We start from the raw sequence: 20789 nt of genomic DNA, 5'->3' as shown, positions 1-20789 counted from the left end.
GACGATGCATAGTTACAGATCATTGGTTCTCAAATGGTTTTGCTTTAGAACAGAAATTTTACATTAAACATCAACTGATAAATCTGTATTCAGTTGTACAGCGCAAGTGATATTGGTTGTTTTTTTACAGCAGTTCTATAAAATAATTAACATTGATTATTAATTAATATTATAAAAATTGGTCAGTTATTTTGTATTGGGTACAATGTGGTTAAAGGTACACATTAAGAAATGTGCTTTTTACTACTCCTATAGTGTATCTGTCATGAGTGGCTGTGGTGAATAAAGCGCACAATAATACAAATACTACAATAACAGTCTTTAACTCTCAGGAAATACAGGGGAACCCAGGACAGTAATTCAAATACAACAAACTAAACACTGACAAGACAGGTCAAAGATCTGAACAGAACAGGAAGTATATATACAAGACTAAACGAGGGAACTTATTGCTATTAAATCAACAACAGGTGAACTGAAAGAAACAGGCACAGACATGGAAATTAGGTCAACTTAGAATAACAGGAGCAAACACTAAACAACACAATCCTGAGATTACCTGGCTCACACCCCTGGCCCGGCACCTCAGATAAATCAATCAATAAATAGATCAATCAATATCAATAATAGCATGATGGTAGGCTATTGTTAAAAAGAAAATTGTGTGCACCATCAAATTGAAGCCAGCCTGGAGCTCCTTCTGAAATAGGCTAGTCCTTACGCGTCAAATCAAAACGTAGTATCACTCCCTGGCGCTGCCTTCACAAGCACTCTTCCCGACGACATGTTCTCAGTCACGGTTCTCCTGTCTGATTAGAGGTCATCTTTGCTGGTTCACGCATGCAGAAAAAGTCATTCCTCTCCTCACCGCTGAACGACAGCGATCAGAAATGCGTGAAATGGACTCACGGTGGTTGAGCGCGGTAAAATTAGTTTTAGGTTTGATATTCACCAGACATTTGTTTTCCCTTGCGACTGTTCTATAAGGGTCGACAGTCTTACAAAGATATCAATAGCAGGATTAGTTTTAACATTATTTAACCATTGTATATCGACATGAAATATTAATTCAAAATCACCTAGCACCTACGTGCGTTAATGCTGCATATTTGTACCTGAGAATGCTTTGACGCGTTCTCACAGCACGATAGGGAATGTCTGCCAATTCCACCAACTGCGGTAAACATAGCCTATAATTTGTATTATTTAATATTAGCCTAGTTTTAACAAATTCCAAAGCTTGTAGAAGGTTTCTTTTGGCAATACTGACTTAGGATACAGCTTTCCTGGTAGCCTTGCGTAAATTAAATTGTCTCAGAAAATTATTTATAAAATCAGTTGAGCCTATGTTAACTTTCTTCACTGACACAGATGAAAATGAAAAGACTATCAGTCAAAATTAGGAGCTTTAGGAGAGGAAGAAATAGGCCAGGATAAGGAGACAGTGGCTGCGTTCCAAACCGCATACTTCCCTACTATATAGTATGGGAAAAAGAGTAGGCGAGCAAAAAAGTACGTTCGAATCCTCAGTATTCATAAAAGAGTAGGCGAGAATTACCTGGTTGACGTACTAATTATCGCGAGATTTGGACGATAGTGCGTTCCAATATGCCTACTTTCCTACTATATAGTAGGCGAAAACAGTACGTGAAAGAAGCAGTACGTTCGAAACATAGGTATTTCCTAAAAGAGTAGGCGAGAAGTTCCCGGATGATCTCCTGCTTTCGCCCAGGCATTTGAGTGCTTTTCAGCTTGTACTCATCTATCCCAGGAGGCCACGCGAGAGGATACGATATAAAAAAGAACAAGAAGTAGATATTTCATACTCAAACATGACGGAAAGGGTGGACGAGAGTGTTTTCAAATGTGAGTATTACAAACCAAATCGCATGTGTTGAACTAACTTTCTGTACAGTAAATTGTTGAACTGTTGAAGGTGCAAAGACGCTATATAATATGGTAAATTTGTGATTTTGCCGTAAATCACATTTTATTGGATAGAGGAGCTCCATAAGGACACATACGTCTTTAAACTGTATTTGCATACATTTTAAACCGTATACATCTGAAATACCATTACTAAATATTTATTCAAAATCTGGCAAGATTACTACGTGTAACTGATATGAAATAGACATCTGAGTGACGTGTGTGTACTATTGTTTAGGAGAATTCACTGTTGTTAACACTGTTTTTATTAGTTTAATGCATTTTACATAAAGTAACTAAACATAAGTAATCTATTTCATTTATCCATTAGTACTGTTGAAAAATTGTTGAACATTTATGATGGATAAAAAGCTATTTATTAGCAACAACCTCAACATGTAAATGTAGTATTGAGCTCATAAATCACAGAGGTAACGTGAGTCTTGTCTGGATGTTACAGGGACGGATGAGCACACGCGGCTGCTTATCCGGTGGAGAGTGGCTCATGAAGCGCTCTTCACCGGAAAGCGTAATGCTGCCATCAAAGGCTTTGAGTGAGTATACAGAAATATTTAAAAATCAATTGAATACTTTATTTGCAGTACATTTCAATTATTGTATTTTCAAACAGAGATATAACTTTTTCATTCTTGATTTCTCTCTTGCTGCAGATCTTTTGTGGAGGAGCAGAGCCTGCAAGGCAGGGTGACGGCGGCGTTTGTTAAAAAAAAAGGGAAAACCTGAAACAAAAATACAAAGTAAGATCATTTTGTTACTTCTAATACATAAATTAAATGATTAAATATTGTGCTGTTAAAATGACTGCTTTTGTATCATGCTTGTGCATTTTTGCAGGATCTGAAATGTCCGCAGACGGGGGTGAGCACTGAGGATGGAGAGCCCACAGCAGCATCCTGGAAGTGGTACACTGCCATGGATGAGGCAATTGGGGGCAGACCCTCCATCTCTCCTCCTGCCCTCGTTGCCTCATGTGGGCCGGATGCTGCTGTGGTCTCTTCATCCTCAGTGAGGCCAGAGCCAGCAAGAGCTAGGAAAAGGGCTATAGATGTGGAGGAGCTGATCCGGGACATGGAGGAGCGAGAAGAGGAGAGAGAGCGGAATGCAGCTGAGAGGGAGGAGAGGCTGTGGAGAGAAATGGAGGAGAAGGAGGACAGAAGAGAACGGGAGAGACGAGAGAGAAAGGAAAGACAAGAAAGAGAAGTAAGAGAAAGAGAAGAGAGATGGCACCGGGAGGCAGTCGAGAGAGAGGAAAGGAGAGAAAGAGAAACCAACGAAAGGGATGAAAGGTTCCTTTCTGTTCCTCAGATGCTCGCCAAAAAATAAATTATTTGACAAAAAACATCTTCTGATCTTTTGCACATTTGGGTTGATGTGAATTAAATTTGTGAATAAAAATGGGAATCTATATATAGATACGGTACTGATATATATATATACACACAGTACTGTGCAACAACTACAAATGGAGGCCTAAGAATTTTGTATAATAATATGTATATAAAACAAACTATTTCTAGGCATTCACAGTACATTATAGACTTCTAGACATTTAGTGATACTTTAAGATTGTAATCAAATTCATAAATTAAATATTTATGAAACGTTGATTAATAATTAGTGAATGTGTGGTGTAATGTAAGAAGAAAAAACACTTTAAAACACTGGTTTTACTGGAGTGTATTATATGACTTTTAAAGGTTTACAGAGTTCATGCAAGGATCTTAAAGGCAGGTCATGGAGGGTTAAGTTCCAGCACACCTGTCAGTAAATTTCAAGTAGTCAGTTATTAATTGGTTTAAATTGATTCAGGGGTGTATAATTAGGGTTGGAAAAACTCTGCTGGATAATAGCCCTCCATGACCGAAGCTGAACTTGAGACTGTTTACACAAATTACACACAGTAAAATAGTGACTAAAGAGTTACTTAACCCAAGCAAATAAATCATAATAGTAATAATTCAATAGTCATTATTTACTCGCCTTGATGTTGTTTGATCCCTCTGTTTTTTGTTTTCCTGAACACAAAAGGTGATTTTGGTCAGGTTTGTACTGTTTGGTTTAATACAATATCAGTCAATGGACGTTCAGAAGCGTCATTAAATAATGCCAGGAAGCTTCTGAAAGTTGGGCTCCATTGACTGATATTGTATGAAACCAGCAGAACAAACTTGACAAAAATTCCCTTTTGTATTTAAACAATAAAAAACATTAAATAAGTAAATAGTAAACCGTAAACAATTGCTGTATTTATATGTTGAGGTGAACTAACCCTTTAACCCACCAAATATAAATTGTAGTAAATTTATGTATGCATTTTGCATTATAGTAATTCCTTGACAAACTAAGCAGCTTTGACCGTTAATGCCCATGACTGGTTCAAAAAATGCTTTACAAATATCAATCACATTTATGCATTTGACATATTTTTTATCGAAAGTGATTAACTCCATTTATTTACAGGGACAATGACCCTGGACAAACCTGGAGTAAAGAGCCTTGCTGATTGACCAGCAATCTTCTTCTAACCAGTTCATTGGTTTATCCCTCTACACTACAAAAGGTTTTAAAGCTCTAACAAATATTTGCATGTAATTGTAAACCTATAAAATGACATTTGTCAAGAAACTGAATGCTGACAACATGAATTTTAAAACATTTTTATCTTTCTTAATGTTTTAAAGGTAGTCATGCTCATGGAGAGCCGGCACAGGGATGTTTGGAGCAGACACTGCAGCAGCCAGATTGTCCCGCACTTGTTCTCCCACTCTTGCTTCAAGGTTGTGGGGATCAGGGGGGCCGTCATCATGGTCTTCCTCATCCTCTGGCTCAACGATGTCCCCATTGGCTAGAGCGAGATTGTGAAGCACAGCGCAGCACGCAACAATCTCAGGCACGAAGGCAGGGCTCACCTCCAAGGCCTTGAAGAAAATGAAGCGCCAGCGTGTCTTCAGCATCCCAAAAGCTCTCTCCACGATGTTGCGGGCACGGGAGTGCTTGCTGTTGAAACACGCCTGCACAGGGTTCTGCACCGGCTCTCTGTACGGGGTGATGAGGCAGATGGGTGCACTCAGGCGAGGATAGCCTCCATCCCCGAGGATGCACTTACCTGCAGGTGGATAAAGGCCGCCAGCATACACTGGACTGTTCCTCAGCACCCTGGCATCGTGCACAGACCCAGGATACCCCACAAACACATCAAGGAATTTCCCCCGGTGATCAGTGATGGCCTGGAGTTGGATGGAGTGAAACAGCTTTCTGTTGAAGTAGCAGTGGGAGTTATTTGCTGGAGGTTTGATACGGATATGACAGCCGTCTATTGCACCAACTGCTCTGCTGAAAGCTGGTGAGCCAGACAGCTGTGCAAATCCTGCTCCCACTGCCTCCAGGTCATCTCCGGTCGGAAAGCAGATCACCCTCCTCAAAATTCCCATGATGGCCTTGCTCACTCTGTGCACAATGTTATACACAGAGGTCTTTGGGATGTCGAAGGCCTGCGACACCACCCTGTAGGATGCTGCATGGGCCAGCCAGTGCAGGAACACAAGGACCTCAATCTCCCGTTCCCATCCATGGTCCGATTCCAGTCTGACTGCAACAATCAGGGACCTGATGGACGGCAGAGACAGGCGAAGGTGGGCACGGGGGTCAGCTGCTTCATCAAGATAAAGCCGCAGAATGGGAACCGCTCTATTGAGATGGCAGTATGATGTGGGGTTCACCGCCTGTAAATACATCATAGTTTGTTAGAACAAAAAGCTTGAATTAAGCAATGTTTCATATGGTATTGACTTGTATATGTATTTCTTTATAGTGATATATCTTTTATTCATTCCTTTATTTTTATTCATGTTTCATATTAAAATATTTATTCATGTTTCAATAAAATATTCATTTCATTAATTCTTGAATTAATCATTGCTTGAAGGAAATTGTATGTATTCACATCAGCTGCATTTGTCTAGTGTGTATTCATACATCTATGTCATATGACAATACAACAGTTTGCTTGTTTTAACAAAATATATCATTTTAATTAAGAAAATGTTAAATAATTAAGTTGGTCAGCATTTGTCATTATTGTGCATAAGTGTTGGGGTGGGCTAGTAATGCAATTCATTCTGGGGTAATCTTAATTTTTTAAGTAGTAATACTTGCTTTGTTTGAGTATAAAATCATCAGTCTTTTCCAAAGGCGAGATCTCCGAGCAGCAGCCCGACGTCTCCTTTGTCCACACATTCGTCTAGCTATTGCAGACATGCCAACCATTTCAGACGCTGATGAAAACAGTTCTAGTTAGGTTGTACTGATGCAGTGAGATGTCGGTGCACCTGTTGCTCATAACTTTTAAATTGTTGCGCTTGTGATAACGTCATAGGTCACATGATAACGTCAACATGGCGTATGATGTCCGGATCGCATTCATACTCAACGAGATATGGCTATGAAGTACCTACTCTTTTCGCGCTCGTTGAGTAAGTACTCATTGAAATTAAGTACCTACTCATTGAGTATGCGGTTTGGAACGCAGCCTGAGAGAAAAAGAAAGATGGAGATGAGGAGAGAGCAGGTATTGACAAATAATCTAATGCCCAATGAGATGGTTTTAAAGCTACTTCTTATCCATTTTTTGGCCTTCAAAAGCCTTAAATTGCACATATGTAGGTCAGAGAAATCCAATTAAAAAAAAATGGAATTTACATTGTGAAAAACATGCTTGTGTTCCATATTGTGGTGTTCAGCAATTTTAACATAGCATCGTCATTATATCAGTGTAGATGTAGATGGACCGATATAAAAACATCAAAATATCAAGTAAATAAGTATTGTGATACTTGGTGCAACAGTGACACTCTTGTCCCAAAAAAGTATTGCTATACCACGATACTCAATATGTTGGCCTATGGTGAGTAATTTTTCCCTGTTGCACCTACACAAGGTTTAAGGGTTCCCTCACCTGCCAAATCAATAAACGACTGTTTATATATATATATATATATATATATATACATATATTTATATATGTGTGTGGCAAGCAGGGCGGGGACGAGATCCGTGAGAGAACGGCGCATGGCCAGTGGCATGATTGATGATGAGCACTACCTGGCCCTTGCATCAGTCTCGTTTCTCTAAAGGAGGAGTTTCAGAAGCATTAAAGGAGGAGCGACGACAGTGAAGGACGAGAGAGGACCTGGCCTGGACATTGTTATATTTTGTTTATGTGTGTGCGGCAGTCGTCCATGAGGGGCTTCCGCCTTTACTTTCGTTTTGTGTTTGTTTATTTTATAACTAAAGCTTGTGAAAGTTTGCCGGTTCCCTCCTCCTCCTTCCCACAAAAACTGACCTTGCTACATTGGTGCCAAAACCTGGGAAGAAAGAGGGACACCCTGTCGGAGAGCCCTCGCTGCTGAGAGGGATCGCAGTGCTGAGGAGGTTGGGCAGCAAAGGTGCGGTGACCGCCGGTGGCTGCCTGAGGCGGTGGTGCGGGTGCGATTGAACAGCAGGTGGGACGGAGAGCTCGCTACCATGCTCATGGGTCGAGTATAGGTGGCTGCTGGCCGAGAGAGGGCGGAGGATCCCGTTCGCCATGGCTGGAGCCTTCTGCCGTCCACCATGTTGGGGGAGGAGCAGGGAACGGAGGACTTCCTGCCGACTGCGCTCAACCGAATGAGCTATTTATAAATAAATACAATATGGCAATACTTTATGGATGGACATACAGAGTTGGGAGTCATCGGCATAATAATGAAATTGTATCACAAATTTCCTAAATATACTACCAAGGGATAGAAGATAAATAATAAATAAAAGAGGGTCCAGGACAGAGCCCTGTGGAACACCAATAGTAACATAAGGCGGCTGTGATTGAAAATGCTTAAATTGTACAAATTGAGCACGACCCGTAAGATAAGATTGGAACAGTCTAAAAGAATGCTGTGCAAGAATGTTTCGATTGCAACACTGAAATCAAGGAGAGTAAGTATAGAAAAAAGGGTTCTTGTTTTCCCTTTCACCAGACCTAATTAAGCTAGTATATGAATCTGTTTTAGCTGTGAAAAGAGCAACCTTATAGTTTTTCTACAAGTCCAATCTTGACATTTAGACACTTAAGTCTATGGACTTTTAACTGGTGTAATTCCGGAGTAAACCGAAAGTGGCATAGTTGATCAACAAAACTAACCTGGTTTTCAACGGAGCACAGACATCTAGGATTGTTTGGAGACCATCATTATAATGAAGAACCAGTTCATCTGGAGTCGAGCGATGGCCTTTGCTGGAAAGGGTGGCAAATACTTTAGCAAGAACCAATATATTATCACTTCATAAATTAAGCTTAAACACAGGTAAATGAGCATTGAAAGACACTAACTTGTGATATTATCAATGCAAATCGGAGGTATATTCTTGCACAAATATATCTAAAACGTTCCACTTCTCATTATATAATATTTCAAGACCCACACCATGGCCAGAGGCACAGGGTTTGCAGGTGTAAACATACCCTGGAGGAGCAGAATGATTAAGCTGAGAAAAGTCATTTATTTCCCTACTGAAAAATCCAGCATAAACATGTTTATGCTGGTTAGTGCTGCTCCAGGCTTGTTTATGCTGTTATAGCGCTGGTATAGCTGTTGGACCAGCATATTCATGCTGTTCTCAAGCAATCCAGAGATGATGAAAAATCCAATAAAAACCAGCATGGATTCCAGGCTGGTCCAGGCTGGTTTATGCTGAAAGTCGAACTGAACATTTTAAATGTCATGTAGAAAAGGGAATCCAAGGCACTCTTCTTTAGAAAATTAAAAAGCCTTTATTAAACTGGCTCTATCATGATTGAAAAAATTATTAAAACATGTGGAGGAAAATACAACTCACGTGTAGCGGCACAACCAGCCTTCTTCAGGGTAAAACATTTTAATTCTTTTAGTTAATTGTAGACACATTATTCTTTCACATAATAATGACTTAAAGCTCCTGTCGGCAACAATTTTTTGATCATATTCAGTGAAATCGACACTATAATCCGACAGAACAACATAAATAAAGTGGTTTTAGAAAAAAGGCCGAGCTTCTAACTCCACCTGGAGCGTGTTATTTTTTTTGGAAAAATCCACCCGTCCCGGATTATCGGGTCCAATCAGCACATGGGGGTGTGAGATCTGACTGTCAATCACAGGTCGTGCACACGCCACCCCTCGCGCACGTTACAATCACATGCACACGCCTGAAGTTCGCGCAGTAATGAAGAGTGATGGCGGAAAAGATTCCAATTCCTCGGTTAACCTCAAGAGCTAGGAGGTCAAAAACAACACAGGAAAAGAGAACACCTGCTGAAAATAAAGAAGTAAAGAAAGAAAGTGCGTAAATAAACCAGGATCAATATCGGATCGCCATTTGAAAGGTGGAGAGATTTACGTGATTTAATTGGGTTCAAGCTGGATGCAGAGCTTGCAACATTTCTTCTCCACAGGTAATTGTGCTTTATCAACCAGTTACTTTATTTCGTAGTGTTATAGTAATTCCACAGGTAATTGTGCTTTATCAACCAGTACCTTTATTTCTTAGTGTTATGTTAGTAATCTAAGTATGTTTGCCCTAATGTGTTGGTATGGATAGCTAACGTTGGCACTTGTTGGGCAGGTTCGTTTGTTTGCACTGAAATCCGTGTGAATGTAACTTAGGTGGATAAACATGTCCAGATGAAGGGATAAAGTTCGGCTTTTAGGAAGAATCAATGCTACTCTACCTTTCTAACGAGAGTAAGCACAGTAGTAAAGCTACTGTTATTGTATGTGCTATCTTACTAGCTCTGATATATAAGCAGTAGAAAAATGTACAATGACCATGTCTGCCACATACAGCAATAATAGCGTTTCAGACAGACGATGGTGTTTATTTACGTTTAATTGGTGGGTAATCCATTTCGTAACAATCTACTCCAAAATGACAAAACAACAATAACAAAATACTTCATGGTGTTGATGGATGCTGATGAGACGGGCGCGTTCACAGAAAATCTGCTGCACTGGCACTGACGAGCACGAAGCCACGAACTCGGTGGGAGGGTATTCGTTGATAGTGGGGGAGGGGCATGAGAGTTGTAAACATTCAAAATTTTGCCTAAGTCCACTCAATCTGCAGACTTGCCGACTGGAGCTTTAATGATAAAGTCCTAATTGTTGGTGATTTTAATATACATGTAGATAATGGAAAAGATGCAATGGGATTGGCATTTAAAGACATTCTTAACTCTATTGGAGTTAGGCAACACGTGTCAGGACCTACTCATTGTCGTAATCATACTCTAGATCTAATATTATCACATGGAATCAATGTTGATGCTGTTAAAATTCTGCAGCAGAGTGACGACATCTCAGATCATTATCTAGTCTCATGTAAATTACATTTAGCCAAGGCTGCAAAGCCAACTCCGTGTTACAAGTATGTTAGACCTATCACTTCTGCCACTAAAGATTGCTTTATCAATAATCTTCCTAATCAGTTTCATCATCTCAGCATCCCAGATAGCTAGGAAGAACTTGATATTGCAACAGAAACTTTTAACTCTCTCCTTTCCAGCACTTTAGATACAGTTGCTCCGTTGCGCTTAAAGAAGATTAAAGAAAATAGTCCAACACCGTGGTACAACGAGCACACCCGGGCCCTTAAGAGAGCAGCCAGAAAAATGGAGCGCAACTGGAAGAAAACAAAACTAGAGGTATTTCGGATTTCATGGAAGGAGAGCTCGATTGCTTACAGAGAGGCTTTAAAAGCTGCTAGATCTGCTTATTTTTCAACCCTATTAAAAGAAAATAAACATAATCCAAGGTATTTATTTGAAAAAGTGGCTACACTAATGAAAAAGAAAGCTTCAAGCCCAGAAGTTTCCAAGAAACACAGCAGTAATGACTTTATGAACTTCTTCACTTATAAGATTGATAATATTAGGGACAAAATTATAATTATGCAACCGTCTACTACAGCATCACATCAGGGAGTGCATTATAGTCTCCCCGAGGTAAAATTTGATTCATTTGTTGCCATAGGAGAGGAAGAATTTTGCAAACTCGTTAATTCATCTAAATCGACAACATGTATGTTAGACCCTATACCGACTAAACTACTGAAAGAGATGCTTCCAGAAGTCATAGATCCTCTTCTTAACATCATTAATTCATCTTTGTCTCTAGGATACGTACCAAAAACCTTTATGCTGGCTATATTAAACCGCTTGTTAAAAAAACGCAACTTGATCCTACAGAATTAGTCAATTACAGGCCGATCTCAAATCTACCTTTTCTGTCAAAGATACTAGAAAAGGCAGTATCCTCACAACTGTGTTCCTTTCTTAAAAGAAATGGTATCTGCGAGGATTTCCAGTCAGGATTTAGACCGCACCATAGCACTGAGACAGCTCTCATTAGAGTCACAAATGATTTGCTCTTATCATCCGATCGTGGTTGTATCTCTCTATTAGTGTTACTTGATCTTAGTGCTGCATTTGACACCATTGACCACAACATTCTCTTAAATAGACTAGAAAACTATGTTGGCATTAGTGGAATTGCATTAGCATGGTTTAAATCATATTTATCTGACCGCTATCAGTTTGTAGCAGTAAATGAAGAGATGTCTTATCGATCACAAGTTCAGTATGGCGTACCACAAGGCTCAGTACTAGGACCGCTGCTGTTCACTCTGTACATGCTACCTTTAGGAGATATCATTAGGAAACATGGAATTAGCTTTCACTGTTATGCTGATGATACTCAGCTCTATATTTCTTCCAAACCTAACGAAACTCACCAATTCACAAAATTATCGGAATGCATAGTTGATATCAAAAATTGGATGACTAGTAATTTCCTACTACTAAATTCTGAAAAAACAGAGATTCTAATTATTGGACAAAAAACTTCCACACGTAATAACCTAGAATACTGTCTAACACTTAATGGCTGCTCTGTTAAGTCTTCGTCGTCAATTAGGAACCTGGGTGTGCTCTTTGATACCAATCTTTCATTTGAAAGTCACGTGTCTAGTGTCTGTAAAACCGCATTTTTCCATCTTAAAAATATATCTAAATTACGTCATATGCTCTCATTGACAAATGCGGAACAACTAGTTCATGCGTTCATGACATCGAGGCTAGATTATTGTAATGCTCTACTGGGTGGTTGCCCTGCGCGCTTAATAAACAAACTACAGCTAGTTCAAAACGCAGCCGCTAGAGTTCTTACCAGAAACAGGAAGTACGACCATATTAGCCCGGTTCTGTCAACACTGCATTGGCTCCCTATTAAACATCGTATAAATTTTAAAATATTGCTGATTACTTACAAAGCACTAAATGGTTTAGCTCCCCAGTACTTGAGCGAGCTCTTAACGCATTATAGTCCTTCACGTCTATTGCGATCTCAAAATTCCGGCCAGTTGATAATACCTAGAATATATAAATCGACTGCTGGCGGTAGATCCTTTTCCTATTTAGCACCAAAACTTTGGAACAATCTTCCTAACATTGTCCGGGAAGCAGACACAGTCTGTCAGTTCAAAGCTAGACTAAAAACACATCTCTTTGACCTAGCATTCACATAACACTCTATAGACTTCTATAATTCAATATTAGGCTGCTTAGATTAGGTCAGCCGGAACTGGGAACACTTCCCTCAAATCCTGATGTACTCGTTAAATCATAAGAAGAATGGCATCTACGCTAATTTTTGTGTCTTTGTTTATCCCGAGGTTTTCCCGCAGCCTGCTGGATCCAGGCCGTTTCCAGATCTGACGAAGGACTTTCGCCTGGACCTGATGACAATGCAGTGCTGAAGTGCCAACTAGCCTCTCCCTATACAGGTCCTTCTAAAAAAATTAGCATATTGTGATAACGTTCATTATTTTCCATAATGTAATGATAAAAATTAAACTTTCATATATTTTAGATTCATTGCAAACCAACTGAAATATTTCAGGTCTTTTATTGTTTTAATACTGATGATTTTGGCATACAGCTCATGAAAACCCAAAATTCCTGTCTCAAAAAAATAGCATATTTCATCCGACCAATAAAAGAAGTGTTTTTAATACAAAAAAAAAAAAAGTCAACCTTCAAATAATTATGTTCAGTTATGCACACAATAGTCAATACTTGGTCGGGAATCCTTTTGCAGAAATGACTGCTTCAATGCGGCGTGACATGGAGGCAATCAGCCTGTGGCACTGCTGAGGTGTTATGGAGGCCCAGGATGCTTCGATAGCGGCCTTAAGCTCATCCAGAGTGTTGGGTCTTGCGTCTCTCAACTTTCTCTTCACAATATCCCACAGATTCTCTATGGGGTTCAGGTCAGGAGAGTTGGCAGGCCAATTGAGCACAGTAATACCATGGTCAGTAAACCATTTACCAGTGGTTTTGGCACTGTGAGCAGGTGCCAGGTCGTGCTGAAAAATGAAATCTTCATCTCCATAAAGCTTTTCAGCAGATGGAAGCATGAAGTGCTCCAAAATCTCCTGATAGCTAGCTGCATTGGCCCTGCCCTTGATAAAACACAGTGCACTAACACCAGCGGCTGACATGGCACCCCAGACCATCATTGACTGTGGGTACTTGACACTGGACTTCAGGCATTTTGGCATTTCCTTCTCCCCAGTCTTCCTCCAGACTCTGGCACCTTGATTTCCGAATGACATGCAAAACTGAGCAACAGTCCAGTGCTGCTTCTCTGTAGCCCAGGTCAGGCGCTTCTGCCGCTGTTTCTAGTTCAAAAGTGGCTTGACCTGGGGAATGCGGCACCTGTAGCCCATTTCCTGCACACGCCTGTGCACGTCGGCTCTGGATGTTTTTACTCCAGACTCAGTCCACTGCTTCCGCAGGTCCCCCGAGGTCTGGAATCAGTCCTTCTCCACAATCTTCCTCAGGGTCCGGTCACCTCTTCTCGTTGTGCAGCGTTTTTTGCCACACTTTTTCCTTCCCACAGACTTCCCACTGAGGTGCCTTGATACAGCACTCTGGGAACAGCCTATTTGTTCAGAAATTTCTTTCTGTCTTACCCTCTTGCTTGAGGGTGTCAATGATGGCCTTCTGGACAGCAGTCAGGTCGGCAGTCTTACCCATGATTGCGGTTTTGAGTAATGAAACAGGCTGGGAGTTTTTAAAAGCCTCAGGAATCTTTTGCAGGTGTTTAGAGTTAATTAGTTGATTCAGATGATAAGGTTAATAGCTCGTTTAGAGACCCTTTTCATGATATGCTAATTTTTTGAGATAGGAATTTTGGGTTTTCATGAGCTGTATGCCAAAATCATCAGTATTAAAACAATAAAAGACCTGAAATATTTCAGTTGGTGTGCAATGAATCTAAAATATATGAAAGTTTAATTTTTATCATTACATTATGGAAAATAATTAACTTTATCACAATATGCTAATTTTTTGAGAAGGACCTGTAGAGGATCCCTATACCACTCTATAGATAAAGCGTTGTGGAATTTTTCGGTTCGCGTACCTACCCAAAGTGATAAGATAAAATAAAAATTCTGCATCAAAATTTATAGACAAGTAGTTTGTTTAGGCATGGTTTGTAAGGAATTACAAACCTGCGCACATATATTCAAACGCACATAACTATAGAATCAATTCTTAATGCGCATGTGAACGCCATCAGCGTCTATCACAGGTTCACGTTTAAAGTCTGTTTAGAGAGAACGGTGTCGTCTTAGCGGCCCCTAATTTAATAACAAATGATCATTTAGACGGAAGTGAATCAATCAAAACTAACTTTAGCTGGAAAAAACATTTTTCAAGAGCCACTATAAAACCAAACCAATCTCTGTTACCTTAAATTATATGTTTATCTCTGTAAAGCTGCTTTGAAACAATCTACATTGTTAAAAGCGCTATATAAATGAGGATGACTTGACTTGACTTGACTTAAGTATCTCATAATAATGAGAAATTTTCTCATAATAATGACTGAACATCTCATAATAATGAGAAATGTTCTCATAATAATGACTGAGCATCTCATAATAATGAGAAACTTTCTCGTTATAATGACTTAACATCTCGTAATAATTGGAAACTTTCTTGTAATAATGACATAGCATCTCGTAATAATGAGAAACTTTCTCGTTATAATGACTAAACATCTCGTAATAATGAGAGCTTTTCTCGTAATAATGACTTATTTTCTCGCACTTCTATGCATGCGCAAAGCAGTGTAGCAGAAGGTAGTGCCACGCTAGCGACATCCGCTGGTCAAAGCCGTGTAAATGCATCACAGCAAACATATTTGGAGTTCAAGCTTGTTTTTTAACAATAACTGGAGAAAATCCGATTTTATCTTAATGTGCAAGTTCACTCACTGTCCAGGGCCACGATTGTTATTTGCAAAAGTTAATTTTAACGGACGGAACCAGATTGGCGGACCCTTGCACGCTCACTCAATGGATGGACGATCTGACAGGATTAACGTTAACGCTAGGCTACCTCTGGTTGAGTGGCCTGACTTCTACACCTATCCGATAGAGAAACAGAGCGTAAAGAGAAACTGAGGGCATATAAATCTTTAGATGCCTATAACTATGTGATGAATGATCATGTACAAGACTTGTGTGGTACGATCCGAGAAGAAGACGACAATGTAAAGAGTAACATTACGGTGCAATTTTAATTATGTGAACATTTTCTAGAAATAAAAATTCCAGATACAGCATATTCATTTTTCATTGAGTCTTGCACTCAACAACACAACAAGATGACATTTAATAATAATAATAATAATAATTTAAGCTCCTTATTATGTAGACGAATCTGTGCTGGTTTGTGTTGGCGGCTTACAGTTTTCCCTTTGTTTTGCCTCCAGCTAGCGCCTTGACGTAACTGTGACGTTGGCTCGAAATTGGTCTATAAGAACCATCAAAGCATCAAAATCACCTTCTTAGAAGGGGTCAAAACTTAGAGACGCATCTAAAGATTGAGAAAACAGTTAATTGCATTGCCTTTGGTGCTGAACAAGAGTCCGGATGCGTGTAAACATACAGACATATTTGATGAGTTCGTTAGACATCAAGTCAAGTCACCTTTGATTATATAGCGCTTTTTACGATACAGATTGTTTCAAAGCAGCTTTACAGAGATAACAGGAAAATAATGTTGTAATAAAATTAAATGTCCCCAGCTTAGCAAGCCAAAAGCCAATGGCGACAAAGGTGAAGAAAGGCGGCAGTGGCAAGGAACCAAAACTCTATCAGGTGACAGAATGGAGAAAAAAAACCTTGGGAGAACCCAGGCTCAGTCAGGGGGCCAGTCCTCCTTTGGCCAACGAACAGAGTATGATAATGATTTAGGCAGCATTATATGTCAGAAGTCAGATTGGATCAGAACTTTCACAATATTTATCCAGTTCCATCTCAATGGGGGTCGGAGTCATCACGCCAGTATAGAGGCGAGTTTGTTGAGGTGTCCATGAGGACTTCACAGGGCTGATGAGGCTGGCACTTCAGGCATGCGTTGTCGTGGTGTCCATGCGATGGTCCTTCATCAGATCTGGATATGGCCTGGATTCGGCGGTTTGCAGTAAACCTCGAGATAAACAGAGAGACTAATATTAGCGTAGACGCCATCCTTCTTATGATGTACAAAGTACATCAGGGTTTATGGGAAGTGTTCCCGGATCCGGCTGATCTAAACTATGCAGCCTAACATTGAATTATAGAATTCTATAATGTGTTATGTGTATGCTAAGCCAAAGAGATGTGTTTTTAGTCTAGATTTGAACTGACAGAGTGTGTCTGCTTCCTAAAAAATGTTAGGAAGATTGTTCCAAAGTTTTGGTGCTAAATAGGAAAAGGATCTACTGCCAGCAGTCGATTTTGATATTCTAGGTATTATCAACTGGCCAGAATTTTGAGATTGCAATAGATGTGAAGGACTATAATGCGTTAAGAGCTCGCTCAAGTGCTTGGGAGCTAAACCATCTAGTGCTTTGTAAGTAATCAGCAATATTTTAAAATTTATAAAATGTTTAATAGGGAGCCAATGAAGTGTTGACAGAACCGGGCTAATATGGTCATACTTCCTGGTTCTGGTAAGAACTCTAGCGGCTGCATTTCGGACCAGCTGTAGTTTATTTATTAAACGTGCAGGGCAACCACCCAGTAGAGCATTACAACAATCTAGCCTTGATGTCATAAACGCATTAACTAATTGCTCTGCATTTTTAATTGAGATCATATGACGTAATTTAGATATATTTTTAAGATGAAAAAATGCGGTTTTACAAATACTAGACACGTGACTTTCAAATGAAAGTTTGGTATCAAAGAGCACACACAGGTTCCTAACCGACGACGAGGACTTGATAGAGCAGCCATCAAGTGTTAGACAGTATTCTAGGTTATTACGTGAGGACGTTTTTTGTCCAATAATTTGAATCTCTGTTTTTTCAGAATTAAGTAGTAGGAAATTACTAGTCACTGCTTCCTAATGATATCTCCTATGGGTAGCATGTACAGAGTGAACAGCAACGGTCCTAGTACTGAGCCTTGTGATACACCATACTGAACTTTTGACCGATAAGACATCTCTTAATATACTGCTACAAACTGATAACTGTCAGATAAGTATGATTTAAACCATGCTAGTGCAATTCAACTAATGGCAACATAATTTTCGAGTTTATTTAAAATAATGTTGTGGTCGATAGTGTCAAAAGCAGCACTAAGATCGAGTAACACTAATAGAGAGATACAACCACGATCGGATGATAAGAGCAAATCATTTGTGACTCTAATGAGAGCTGTCTCAGTACTATGATACGGTCAAAATCCTGATTGAAAATCCTCGCAGATACCATTTCTTTCTAAAAAGGAACATAGCCTTGAAGATAGTATCTTTTCTAGTATCTTTGACAGAAAAGGTAGATTCGAGATCGGCCTGTAATTGGCTAATTCTGTAGGATCAAGTTGCGTTTTTTTAACAAGCTGTTTAATCATAGCCAGCTTAAAAGTTTTCGGTACGTATCGTAATAACAAAGATGAATTAATGATACTAAGAAGAGGATCTATGACCTCTGGAAGCATCTCTTTCAGTAGTTTAGTCTGTTACATCCTGCCCATTCTAAGCTATGTAACAGTGAGGGAAGACGACGCGGAATTGCCATGTAAAGAAATATATTTACTAAAGATAAAGAATTAACAACATAGGTTAAATAAAGTCAATATAGATTTTAGGTTGGAAAAGAAAAGTGTATGCAACAAGAGAAATTACGTGTTGTGTATAAAGAAACAAAAACTGCAAAAAGGTGCGGGAGAGAAGGAGAAGCGGCGGCCGTTCACAACCAGGTCTGGAGAGATGTTTTTAAAGCCCAAGATCCAGTAAGCAATCACACACGCACCACGCCACACCTGTGCTTCGCCCACCTGTACGGGAGACGCAACAAACAGGAAAAAAGCAAGGAGGTGGAGCCCAGCAGGTCCGTCCCTGGAAACCTAAATTTAAGGAGACTCAAGAGAGTAGAGAAACAGGGAGAGAGAAAGACAGGATAAAACAAACACACTCACTCCAGCCCACCCGGGGCGCGGGACAAAGCGTCAGCCATGACATTGTCCACGCCCCGAATGTGTCATATCTGTAAATTGTATGGCTGTAAAAATAAAGCCCAGCGTATAAGGCATTAACTAGGACTCTTTAAAGAGTGGAGAAATGTAAGCGGATTGTGATCTGAGTAAACAGTTATAGGAACAGTGCCCCCAGCTAGATACACATCAAACTGTTGCAGACCCCATACTAACGCCAATGTTTCCTTCTCAATAGTTGAATAATTCAGCTGATGACAATTACATTTCCTGGAGAAGAAACATGTTGGCCTGTCCAACCCCTGTTCATCACTCTGCAGGAGCACAGCACCAGCACCCACATGGCTAGTCAACCTGCATCTGGAAAGGCTGAACTAAACGGGGTGCCATAAAAACTGGGGCAGAGGTCAACAACAACTTAACATTATCAAAAGCAGCCTGGGAGGCTACAGTCCATTCAAACTTAACTTTATCCTTTAACAGGTCAGTCAAAGGGGCTACTACAGTGGAAAACAAAGACGTTATTTCTGATGCCCATTCATCTGGCAAATGCCCAAATAAAGTATACAACTCTGCAAGTTTCTCGGAGTTCCTCAAACGAGGCTGCAGCACACAATCATCAGGACCTACCACATCCTCACCACTACTTGCTGCAACCATGTAGGGAGAGGTCCTAGGAGTCTCAACAACTGCGGCTAAAGAAACAGGCAAAACCAGGTCATCAGACTCTGCTGCCCCACAGACTGAAGACCTGCTGTAATAGGGGTTCAAAAGATTTTGAGAGCTGGGTGGAACGCCTTCGATTTGGTTTATCAAGTAAATAATTCAGGTCTGACACCCGCCAAACAACCCTATAGGGACCTGTGTATTTTGCAAGGAAAGGAGAATTGGCTATCGCCAATAATGCCAGAACCTGATCACCAGAACTGAACACCCTTGGCTCAGCCCGATGGTCATACCAACTCTTCATTTTCTTTTGAGCTTTAGGTTGTCAGTCGCCATCTCACAGGCTAGAAACAACCTACGACAAAAACCATTAACATAGTCCAACAAGTTAACAGGAGACTCGGGACACTTCAGCTCCCCTGCAAAACTGCTAGAGGCCCACGAACTCTATGGCCAAAAACCAAATCATTAGGTGAGAATCCCGTGCTCTCCTGGGTTACCTTCTCGGGCCGCCAACATTAGCCATGGGAGCCCTTCCTCCCAGTCTCTGTTAAGCTCAACACAATAACCCCTGAGAAGCGAATGTCTGATGAAAACTATCCAGAGCACCTTGGCTCTGGGCGTAATCAGTGCTACTACGCTGATGTTTCACACGCAACTGCTCCAACACCTCTCTGAACATGCGTGATGTAAAGTTAGAGCCTCTATCACTCTGTATAGTGTGAGGGATACCAAAGATGGAAATAAACTGGGAAAGGGCTTTCACCACCGATCTGGTTGGGAGATGCTGTGGATATGAACCTGATAACATACTTATCTGATCGTTATCAGCAGTACAAATAAAGTAAAAGCAGTAAATGAAGAGGTGTCTTATCAATCACAAGTTCAGTATGGAGTACTGCAAGGCTCAGTACTAGGATCATTGCTTTTCACCCTGTACATGCTACCCTTGGGAGATATGGGGAGGAAGCATGGCTTTAGTTTTCACTGTTATGCTGATGATACTCAGCTCTATATTTCTTCACACCCTGACGAAATATACCAATTTTTCTTTTTAGAATACTTTTTTAGTATTACGTTTTGTACGTGTACTTGCATGTCCATGAGAGAAACAAAGAAACTTCTGTTCTTAAATTATGTTGCTTTGTAATATTTTCGTTGTGCACTGTTTTTATTGTACACAGCAACACTGCAATTTCTTTGTTAATTCAAATGTTAAAAATGTCACAACATTAGGAATAAGATGCTGTTGTCAAGATTCCTGTCTTATGTTTTCCTTGTCTTGTGTTGACTTTTGTTATTTCCTGTCCTGTGCCATGTTTTGTAGTCCTTTGTAGTTTTTCTTGTTTATTAGTCTCTCCAGGTGTTTCTAATTAGCCCCGCCCCCTTGTTATCTTGTTTGCCTGTGTATTTAAACCCCTGTGCTTCAGTTGTGTTTTGTCGGTCGTTTGTTTAATGTTGCTTGTAGTCTGAGTTCTGAGTACCTTGTTCCTAGTTCTGAGTTTACCCTGGATTACCTGTTTGTTGGATTATTAAAGTGCTTGCATTTGGATTCACTCTCTGCTTTGTCCTTGCTGCGACGTAACAGAACGACCGACCCAAAA

The 20789-nt window shown here is 40.1% G+C and overlaps 1 protein-coding gene and 1 long non-coding RNA gene across 3 annotated transcripts in view; both read left to right on the top strand.

Annotated features, from left to right (window-relative positions):
• Window positions 1-20424, top strand: part of LOC143701880 (SH3 and cysteine-rich domain-containing protein 2-like) — a 102996-nt gene extending 82572 nt beyond the window's left edge. Inside the window, exon 6 of the mRNA XM_077195579.1 lies at window positions 18758-20424. Coding sequence (XP_077051694.1) covers window positions 18758-18765 — 8 coding nt within the window. The 3' untranslated portion in view covers window positions 18766-20424. The remainder of the gene's footprint in view (window positions 1-18757) is intronic.
• On the top strand, window positions 1705-5850 carry LOC143701882 (uncharacterized). Of its 2 annotated transcripts, none has more exons than XR_013190177.1 (6): window positions 1705-1866; window positions 2390-2483; window positions 2601-2687; window positions 2785-3150; window positions 4411-4510; window positions 4632-5850. It is a non-coding gene; the product is annotated as an uncharacterized LOC143701882 (long non-coding RNA). The 2 variants fall into 2 exon arrangements; XR_013190176.1 differs by having other exon boundaries at window positions 2785-3236.
• Window positions 20425-20789: the final 365 nt, after the last annotated feature.

Source organism: Siphateles boraxobius, unplaced genomic scaffold, assembly GCF_051911475.1.
Source record: "Siphateles boraxobius isolate OS27281-9 unplaced genomic scaffold, OSU_SipBor_1 33, whole genome shotgun sequence".
NCBI classification, from domain to species: Eukaryota; Metazoa; Chordata; class Actinopteri; order Cypriniformes; family Leuciscidae; genus Siphateles; species Siphateles boraxobius.
The sequence above is the reverse complement of the archived record's forward strand: the minus strand, read 5'-3'. Positions and strand labels throughout refer to the sequence as shown.